This window comes from Electrophorus electricus, chromosome 12 (genome assembly GCF_041902795.1).
Source record: "Electrophorus electricus isolate QZ-2024a chromosome 12, ASM4190279v1, whole genome shotgun sequence".
Classification (NCBI taxonomy): Eukaryota; Metazoa; Chordata; class Actinopteri; order Gymnotiformes; family Gymnotidae; genus Electrophorus; species Electrophorus electricus.
Window position 1 is genome coordinate 2089263 of NC_137508.1, and position 10738 is coordinate 2100000.

General features: G+C 39.3%; 1 protein-coding gene across 2 annotated transcripts in view; it reads right to left on the reverse strand.

Moving 5' to 3' along the window:
* Positions 1–1004: 1004 nt before the first annotated feature.
* The window catches only part of ssrp1b (structure specific recognition protein 1b), a 10814-nt gene continuing 1080 nt past the window's right edge, over positions 1005–10738 (reverse strand). For both annotated transcript variants that reach the window (XM_027000470.3, XM_081724173.1), the window contains exons 3-18: positions 10489–10674; positions 10296–10401; positions 9934–10127; positions 9436–9536; positions 9152–9281; positions 6552–6655; positions 6154–6282; positions 5762–5983; positions 5138–5210; positions 4227–4359; positions 4087–4132; positions 3654–3774; positions 3344–3511; positions 3066–3163; positions 2115–2283; positions 1005–1721 (exon numbers count right to left, since the gene is read on the reverse strand). In XM_027000470.3, coding sequence (XP_026856271.1) covers positions 1656–1721; positions 2115–2283; positions 3066–3163; positions 3344–3511; positions 3654–3774; positions 4087–4132; positions 4227–4359; positions 5138–5210; positions 5762–5983; positions 6154–6282; positions 6552–6655; positions 9152–9281; positions 9436–9536; positions 9934–10127; positions 10296–10401; positions 10489–10674 — 2046 coding nt within the window. In that variant the 3' untranslated portion in view covers positions 1005–1655. The remainder of the gene's footprint in view (positions 1722–2114; positions 2284–3065; positions 3164–3343; positions 3512–3653; positions 3775–4086; positions 4133–4226; positions 4360–5137; positions 5211–5761; positions 5984–6153; positions 6283–6551; positions 6656–9151; positions 9282–9435; positions 9537–9933; positions 10128–10295; positions 10402–10488; positions 10675–10738) is intronic.

Consider the following 10738-nt stretch of genomic DNA (forward strand, 5'->3'; position numbering starts at 1 on the left):
AAGACCCATAACCCTTAATTGCACAAGTTGTGTTCAGTCAGAATTTTAAATTGCTTTGGATAACAGCATCTGCTAAACACTGTAAATGTAAATGACACTGGAGGTACTCTAACTGCATGCTCTGGTATCCCAAGTAGTTGATATGGTATCTCAGGTGGTTGCTATGCTGTTACTATGTGGTTGCTAACTGCTATACCAGTTGGTTGCTATGATCTTGTTAGAGGGTTGCTAATCCCAGGTGGTTGCTAGGGAGTTGTTACCAAGTAGTTGGTATGGTCTTACTAGGTGGTTGCTTGGAGGTTGCTATGTTATCCCAGGCAACTGCCATGCAGTTACTAAGGGGTTCTTGGTGGTTGCTATGGTCTTGCTATGATACCTCAAGTAGTTGCTATGTTGTAGCTAAATGGTGCTGTGGTTGCCATGAAGTTCCAACTGATAACCAATAGTGTGTAATCCTCTTAGTGTGTGTTTATGTGTATAAAGGTTCTTAACGTTTCACTATTAATTTCCTATGGGAAAAAAATCCCCCCAAAAAAGGTTACTATGTGGAAATGTCCAATTAAAAAGCTGATCAGACCAAACAAAAATCCAGCAAAAAAAGAAGAAATGACCAGATGCAGTTAATGTGCTCTACTGTCTGCATGTGTGTCTAGTTTCAAGTTACTCTCACTTGAGCACTAAAAGAGCCTATTTTGTCTGACTCTACCAAGTCTAGTGTGGCTTTTCCTACTCCACTCTGAAACCACACAATAAACAATGTTAAAATCTGTCCATTCATGTCCACAACTTGCTTCCTTCTCCTTTCACAGACCACACTTGCAACAACAAATAACATTTTGTTATATTGCATGCTCTATCCATTTCTTCGTAGAAACCACACAAGGATTCCAAAGACTGATAAAACACTTCAGCTTCATTACTGTAGGTGTGTCTGGTTAATCGAGGATCAGCACCAAAATGTCACTGCAGAGAACAGCATAATAAGCCATAAACCAAATGCAATATTTAGATAAATAGATTTATTAGCAAACAGGATGTATGCTTTGAGGCAGCAGCCCAGTCTAGTGTACTATCAAAAAACAAGAACACCGTGGCTCGGGTTACACGCATTATTAGCGACATTTTTAATGATATGATACCAAACATCAATTAATACCTGTTTAAGATTTTAAACTTGGCTTGACAAAAACATGAAATTGATGATTTATATTAAAGAAAATTCATTTTTCACAATGATTAAATATTCAAATATTTATATATTTTAGAACAGTCATCACTGACAAACTGAAAGTGCACTGTGGATGTCAGTAAAAAATTTTTTTAACCTTTTAAGAATTAATATTAAAAAAAAAATCTAATTTGGGATTTCACAAACAGGATAACTGAATTTGGACACATGATCTATTAAAACTACAAGAGGTATTTACATAAAATATGTTACATGTTTGAAATTACAGAATGAAAGTTAATTAACTTTCAGCTTCTAATACTAGTTAATACATGTTAAAATTTTAGGTTGTAATATTTTTCAGAACAAAGAGACACTGCAGGAAGAAGGAACATCATTCAGGGATAACAAAGGATGATAATAAAGGATGACTAATTATTTTGTTTCTTTGTCTCTGTCGCTCCATGTTCGGTTTATATGGAGTATCTCAGTCTGAGCCAGACTCTTCTGAACTAGGTGGAGTGCTGGTTATCTCCTCTTCATCATCTGAGCCCTGAGAGCCATGGTGGGGTTGGGAGGGGGCAAAAGGGACAGGTTTACAACTGTTAGGTCACAGTGGTAATCCATTTTCAATCAAAATCATTACGACAGAGCTGTGGTCAGCTAGCAGAATCGCTTAAAAGCACAATCACGGTGCAGTGCTGCTGACGGTCCTGTAGATATTAACGCTTGTACATGTGCAGCATATATACAATTACAACTGTAAAGATTAGTTTGCCTAATATCTTTATTTAAGGCTGAACATATGAAAAACCTCTTAATTGCATAGTAACCCAACATTTAGTTTAAATATTTCGGAGAAATATAAAAATCAGCCTAAATCCTGCCCTGCTCCTACATACAGCGTTCCCAAGGCTATAGGAAAGCAAAACGTGCGTGTTCCTACCTTGCGCTTGCGTGTTTTGCCCCTGTCAGATTCAGATGAGCTCTCCTCACTGGATATGAACTCTCGACTCTTAAAGCTCTCATTGGCAGTAGGCCCTTCTTTCTCCTTCACTGCAGCAGACCTGCCCTTCAGCTTCCTCTCCTCCCACTTCCTCCCCTTCTTCCTTTCCCTTTAGAAAAACATTTAAATAAGTACCCAGAAAGAATGAAAAGAAAAACAACCCACCTGTCATTGTAAGCCATTATACATATAGGGCTCTTTGACAGCTCACCCAGTAAAAAGCTCTGCAAAGATTAGCTCATTTGAGAAAATTCCAGTTGATTTACATTTATTCCATTTGTCTATTGTAGACAAGTACAGGGTACATGAATCAACTGATTGGTGAATGTATCAGTGGAAGCTAACTGACTAATGATCCACTGTCTTTGTGGGTACTAGGGTTTCTGAGAGTACATTTGTATTAGGGAACAAGACATCTACTTCTATATGATACACTATATGATACTCTCCCCTATATGATATTCTATTCCATACGATGCTCTACTCTTCCTACTTTCACAGCATGTACTCTAACATTCAATCTGGTATTTTACTAGTCACTTGGTAGGTGCGAATTCTTGTATTCTTTCTATGAGCACACTGAGGTGCAGCAGATCAGAAAGCTAACGTGGCCGGATTAATTGACTGATATATTGATTGACTGATATATAAACTGATATGAGCTCTGCTAGCATTTGCCACTGTTATGCAAAAACAGAAAAGGGTTTGCTGTTAGAGAGGTCCTGGATATGACTGCAACTGTGTCAAAGCTGATCGTTGGCCAGGGCCTGAAGCCAACACCAAACCAAAGGCAAAAGGTTTGGTGTAGTTCTGAGCAGAGGTGAGCTGTAGTCTGTAGAGCTGTAGAGGCAGCAACAGTGCAAGGCAAAGCCGTAGTAGGTCGTGCAGTACCTTTTCGAGGAGAATGATGAGCCTCCACCACTCTCCCTGTACTGCTTCATCGCTCGCTCGTACTCTCTCTTTGCCTCCTCCGCCTTCTCGTCCCACTCCTGCGAAGGAGGGAGTAAGAGAGAGAGGTAAGCAGGGAGAAAGAGTGCAAGAGACAAAGTGTGTTGTCACTTTAAAACAAATGACATTTCCATGGTTTCAAAAAGTGATGGAAAAAGCATAGAGAAAACAAATCAAGATTATAACAGAAAATGAGGTGTATATTCAGAAGAGACAAAAACCTCTTTCTTGTCTTTGTTCAGTTGCTTCCACATCTCGCCAGCCTTCTTTGAAATCTCAGTGACAGAGATTCCTGGGTTTTCTGATTTAATGTGCTCTCTGTTGGAGTTTAGCCAAAGCATGTATGCACTCATTGGCCTCTTGGGGGCGTTGCTGTCCTTCATCTTTTTCTGTACACACAAACAGGTAACACACATGTAAGCAAGCCCAACTTTCGCTTTCTTCAGCCTTACACCAAGCTGATACTTCTGCCATGAACACGCCAGACTATCAGAAATGAGCTGCAGGAGTTCCAATGATTTGCAGACACACCTCTTTCTTGCGTGGCTTTCTTTCCTTCACCACTTTGGCTTTCTTGACTGGTTTCTTCTTCCTGTCATCATCACTGTCTGCATCACCACTACTCCCACTGGCTGATGCCTTACTGTCATACCTGACACACACACACACACACACACACACACAGAGACACACCCACACACACACACACACACAGACACACAGAGACACACACATAGACACACACAGACACACACAGACACACACACAGACACACACACACACACACACACAGACACACACAGACACACACAGACACACACACACACACACACACAGACACAGACACACCACACACACACCATGGAAACATAACTGAAATTTCCAGATAACTACATGTTACTGTAATATAATTAATGAAATCAATAATCCAAACTGGGAAGAAATTTAATTCAGAGTTCTTTACTCTTCCGCAATATCATCGTCTTCTTCTCCTGGGTTAAACGATTCATCTGTGAAGGGGGAACAACTTAGCATTTAGAACTTTACAGAACTTTACCCTGACCGACACAGCTTCTCTGATTGGCTGGTTCAGTCGCCACTCACCGCTGCCAGCCTCAGAGTCGTCGCTGTCATTGGCCTCCTCACGGATCTTTCCTTCCTGCTTCATGCGCTCTAGGTAGGCATCATGTTGGTCATCATCTGAATCACTGTACATGTCCTCGTTGGTCTTCATACCCTGTCATTGTGAAAATGACTAGAATTACACCACAACAACACAAACACTAAAACATGCTATAGTCATTTATTCTAAAAGTTTATTAATGCATCACAACACATACATACACTCGCCTGACTTCATCCATCACAAAATTAGTGATTACAATTGCCCTTTCCCAATATAGTACTGATTGTAGTAAGTAATTCTTGTTATTAAACACACACACACACACACACACACACACTCACAAGTACACACAAAAAATGAGTACTTCCACATCCCATTTCAAACCCTCAAGCAGTGGTTGTGGTCACAGCACACTTAATTAACTACCATTGGTGTGACTGCACAGCTTGTCTTGTATCTAAATGGTCGCTGAAGTTTGTGAGCTCTGAACACAACCATTGTATCCCCCAGCTGTTTATATCAGACCCAGCAAGTTAAGTGCCAGTGTGTTTGATGAAAGCCATCACATTTGGTCCAGTCCACTCAATAACCGATATCAGAGAACGCAGGATGTGACTGAGCCAAATGACATTACATTCATCCTCAAAAAGTAAACACACTGCAAGCATGCAAATTAAGAGAACACCCAAACCAGTCCAAACCACAAGGTCTATACCAACCTTTTTCTATGCGAACACACATAGGTACACACAGCACAGAGACACAAAGGAGAATAAGTGTTTATCTACTGAACAAAAACCAGACATCTTTGGGGTTCTCAGTCTGAAAACATGAGCATTATAATGAAATGAAAACATGTGAATGATAGACTGGAATCTAGATTATGTACCTCTTTGAAGCCTCTGTTCTTAATGCTCAGTTTCTTCGCATTGACAAAGTCAAACAGCTTGCCGTACTCTTCTCTGTAGGAAGGAATGACACAGTCAAAGGGTGACTGGAGTCCCCTTCTCTGACTTTGCTGTGTTATACATATATGACCTTTACAATGGTAATAGCATCAATTGAGGTGCATGAAGATCACCAGTCTTCCTGTTACAAGCTACTCTAAAGATATCTGCTTATCTGCTTTCTTCTGTTAGAGATTTTTGATGCTTCCTGATGTTAAATTAGTAAATGTCTATTCTAGAATAGTGAGATTCTCTAGCACCCAAGAACTTCAGTCATGTCATGCCACTGTCTACCAGAGGGTCGTTGTGTCAATGACTCTTTGTCATATTGACAACGAAGCACAAAATTATGTATAATATAAATAATACAGTAGTTTCTAGAACATGGGGAATATCATGTATGTTCATTTTGGTGTTATAGCAGGACTGACGTCTTCAGTCCAAATCCAAGTATGATGGGAAACACCAATTATTGAGTGTGTATGAGTCCCTGTGGCCTCATTTTTACACTTCCATTTTTAAACTTCCCTTTGAAAAGATGTGATTGTGAGAAATTTAGCTCCTACCTCTCTATACTGCTGAAGGTATACTGATTGCCCTGCTTGGTCTCAATTTCAAAGTCAAAAGAGCGTGTGGTTGTGGTGCCTCTGGCAAAGTTTACACAGGAAATCTCCTCGAAGCGCAGGTGCACTGGAGGCTTATGAACATAGATGAATCCTCTTTCCAATGGATACAGTAGCCCTGAACTGGCTTTATATGAACATGTGATACACTGCGCACCAGAGTGACTGCAGAGAAAGAAAGGGTGAGAAAGAGTGAACAGAACAAACAGAGAGTGGGTAAGTGACAGCACTGCATGAAAACGACTACAGATCAGATGTACTTTTTTTTCATTTGTGTAGTGTGATAGGTAGGACACTGAATGTGTGAGTGAGGCGTGTATGAGAGAGAGAGTTACCCCTGGAAGTTTCCGGGTACTGTGATCTTCCTGTTAACCAGTGCCTTCATAACCCTGCTGACCATCTCATAGAGAGAGCCAGACATGTTTTTACTCAGTTTTCCCTCAAAGCGCCTCTCCACCTCCTCCCTGAAGGGGCAAAATGGACAGAAAGGGTAGCATAAGAGTACTTAAGACTGCTAACAAAACACAACTCAATTAAATCTTCACTAAACATCTCAAATAGCACCTTTTTTCATTTGAGTATTTACAGCCAATGCATCTTCTTTTTCTTTGTCGCAGAGACCATTTTGTGCCTTTGTGAATTCATCTGCAACCCAATATTCCTCTTATGACTATCCCCTTTCAGCCTTGGGCAGTTAAGCTCTCCATCCCACTTTCCATTCTCACACACTCACTCGCTCATGTTTAGGGTCAGGTTAATGTCCTCTTCCTTGGAGAAAAGCAGGATAAGGAAGTGGTAGCGGGTTTGACCCTGCTTAATGGGAGGATCCAAACTGATCTATAGGAGAGATGAGGGAAAATATGATGAAAATACAGAGGCTAAAAAAATCTCACCTCAGCTAAATCACTTTAAAACTTAATTATAGTTTTCCATAAAATTATCCACTTGCAGTAAAGTTGTTTTTAAAAAGAAAGAAACAAGGTAAAAACACCACTGTATACATTTACACTCTGTAAGTGTACACAGTTGTTACACTCTGTAATGCAATGACTTTGGACATTTTAAAATGGTTTTGAGGTACATGCACAGTGGCTTCTGATCTGTAGCCTACGGTCATTTTTGGGATAAGTTCTACAGTGGAAGTTACTCTAAATTATGTCATTCACAATGTTAAAGATGCACTATATAGGTTTGGGTGATCTCTCTGGTGGAAATATATAATTGCATGAAACATACAGAGATATGTAATAGCATAAAACATTTTGTAAAGTGGGTTGTACTGCTACACCAAAACAATATGCAACTAGCCTTTTTGTCTATCCATTGCTTTGACACTGTCTGCTATTAATTATCCACACTTTTTTTTTTTAAAGTTAGGTAATGTAACCTTAAATGAGCCAGTAGCCCAATGAGATCCCAAGAAACATCAGTTAGGTTAATTTAGCAAGATAGCCTTCAATAACTATGCATTCTCCAGCTATTTTAAGTCAGGCTCAGGGGATAAACTTGACAATGAAAAAAAAAATTAGCTGCATTTTGTGATGAGAATGCTTTTTACATATAGCATTGTTTAGGCAATGACAAACAGAAGCACTGGAAATTATTTGACAATTACAGCTAGTCTGGTTTGTCAAACAATAAATGATGAACTCTGAAAATGATATACTAGCAAAGTAACTGGCTAATATTAGCAAATTAGCCAGCTAAGGTTAGCTGTACAGCTAAAACCGTTTCACAATTACAAGGGTACACATACCATTTTGGTGTTTGTACACAGAGATAACGTTTTTGCTGGTGGAGTTTAACTGGTGGCAGAAAGTAACTTGTTAGAATAACAATGTCAGATGTAGGAATATAGGAATATAGGTCATATATTTGGAGGCCAGTTATTTTAATAGTTTTAAGAGAAGAACCAGGATAAGACTCGTTGTTGTACATGAGTGGTTGCCAACTAGTCTCTCACGATCAGTCTCCCAAATATCCCATGTTGATCGTATCAACTGACCTGTAGGCTACTCATATCAGGTCAGTCGGTCAAGGCTCAAACTAATAGGCCAAAGTTGGCAGCCAGATATCTTTGCACACCTTGTGGAAAAACCCTTCATCTATACTAAAGAAAAACTAGGGTTAGTTTAAGGTATATATCCCCATGTTTACACTTTTGTACTTTGCGGTCACGTCCAGAACATTTAATACCTAGATTTGTTAGATGTTTTTTGTGTATTATGGACAGATGTCCTGCCTAGCCAGCAGCAAGGACATAAAACACAGATACACAAGGCTAAATCAATAAACAAATCAAACTATATGCTTATGGTGAACTGCACTTGCATAGCTGGGTTTAATGTATATTGTTTAATGTATATTAGAACAATGTAATTCACTACAGCTACTGCTGCTATTATCTAGGTATTTGTAACTATATTATTTCTAGCTATAGCTCTAAATATTATTTCATTCTGTAAGGCTAATATAGACCTAACATAGTAAAACAGTATGTCCATTTAATAGCTTGCCTCAAAGGGTGTCTTCAATGATGGTATTCCATAAAAATGAAGATAATTTCTTCAGACATCTTGCCTGTTCTGCTCTACTTGTTTCTAAATTTTTCTACCACAATATGTATGCTTCCACAAGTGACACCACCTCTACGAATTGGTCTATTGCATTACATTACAAGGGTAACAATAAATTCCACAACAATAATCTGGTTGGCCATTTTGGCTAGCTAGCCAGCAAACCACCAACATAACTTAGCATACCTGTTTAGCTATACAAAAGGCATGTTCAGCCATCTCCATATATATAGTCTAATATAGCAAAACAGTCTGCCCATTCAGCGATATCTTGTCCATTCAGCGATATCTCTCCATCCATTCACTTACTTTCATCACTATATGAATTATCACTGTGACCCATGTTCCCACTAACAGTACTCAAGTAACCAGCCTATTGAGCCTGTGTGTGATGTTATACTAAAGGCACCTGATGTAGTCCAGAAATCAGACCTGACAGCTGACTTTTGAATGAATATTACATGCTTTACAGGGTGTCTTGCAGCAGCAGAGTAAAACTATATTTTAGCAGATGTTTTTTCCTGACTCAGTAATGCAACTTCTTTCAATTTTGGCAAACACATCTTACATAATGCAGCTTTAAATACTACCATAAACAACTACGTAAAATAGATCTTGACACAATAGTCATAAAATATTAATTAAAAGCAACAGAAACGTCCTATTTCTTTTATTCATCTTTACTGAAAAGTCTCAAAATGGCATCAATATAAAAGGTTAAAAAATATTTAAATAAAAAAACTGAACATCCACTTACTACAAAGAACATCTGTCTCTGGTCTTTATGGGGCAACAGGAAGAGCCGCAGTACTGTGGTATAAGGGATCTTATAATCAAACGTCTTACCATGTAGATGCAGAAAGGTGGGGTAAATCCGGATATCATACCTACCATAGGAGAGTCACAGCAGGAGATACCCGAGTCAATTAGCTGATTCTTCCTTATTATTATTCATTGTTATTTCTATTGCTTAATTTGTTGAAGTGGAACATTTGACATTTGTGTGTGTGTGTGTGTGTGTTTGTGTGTGTGAGAGAGTACCTGCCCCTGGGTGTTAGACACTGCAGCTCTCTAAAGATGCACACAGCATCCCCTGTAGCCTGGATTACATCTGCCTTAGAAAGCACATTCTGGGCAAATGCCTGAAACAACACCACACCAAACATTTAGGTGCCTAATATCATAACAGTATTATAGTGCAAATTTCTTCTTAATTACCCAAGACTATTATACTCCTGACTAGTAAAGGGAGGTAAAGTGACGCTAGCTGTGCCATAATTCTCAGGAAAACAGGCCCAGACAGAGAGGACCTTGCCTGCCTTACCAGCTACAATAAAGCTATCATTATAAATGCACCCCCTTATACTCCCTTTAGACTCTTTCATTTCACTGGCTCCTTTTTGTGGAAAAGTATACCACCTACTGGTGAAAGGAGGAAAACTAAAATCATAAAATTTTGCACAAATCAAAAAAATTCTAAGCAGTAGTAGTATTGCAGGACAATATTAAAACCATTTCAGCATGCACACACACTCTTACCTCCACAGAGTCTGCTCCATCATCTCCTGTGGTGGGTGGAACATAAAAGCGCACTTCCATGAGTGATACTTCTGTGTCATCGTTCTGATGAAACTCAAGCGTCACCTCATTTTTCCCAGTTGCACACTGAGATACGCTGGAGAGTGGGATCTCAAACACTGGGCTGTCACTTACTTCAAATGAAAGCAGTGGGCCTAGAAATCACACACACAGCTATGTTAGCAGTGTTTGTCCTTTCAAGGGTACCTGATGTTTCATAACATGATGATCTTTAATAGCAAAACAAAATCATTAATGAACAAAAGTTACTCAAAGGGCTTTCAGCATAATCAAAAGAGGTCACAAAACAAACTTTCACTGACCATTGAATTTAGCAGTGCCCCAGTTCCAGCCCTTCACACACATATCTTTCTCAATCAGCTCTACTTTGTAATTAGCTTTAAAATACTCTGAGATTTTTTCAAAGTCCTGTAAATCACAGACACATAAATTAAAAACATTATATTCGGCTGGCTCTGTTTCTCTATGTGCAAAATAAACCACCCTTAGACTCACAGTATCTTTGAAGCCGTCATATTTATAAACATGTCCAGCGCTGGTAGAAAGCTTGATGCCATGACCCAGGCAGACTCTCCTCCACTGGGCATGAGCGAGCTCTGGGACAGAGATGCTGTCCACCTTCCCTGTTTTACTGTTTTTATACACCACTGTCTGCTTACTGAATCGCAAGCGTCCATCATTCTGCACAGAGAAGGAGAGATGAACAAAGAAGGACGGAGAACTGAGAGAAAGGAGATACTGTACT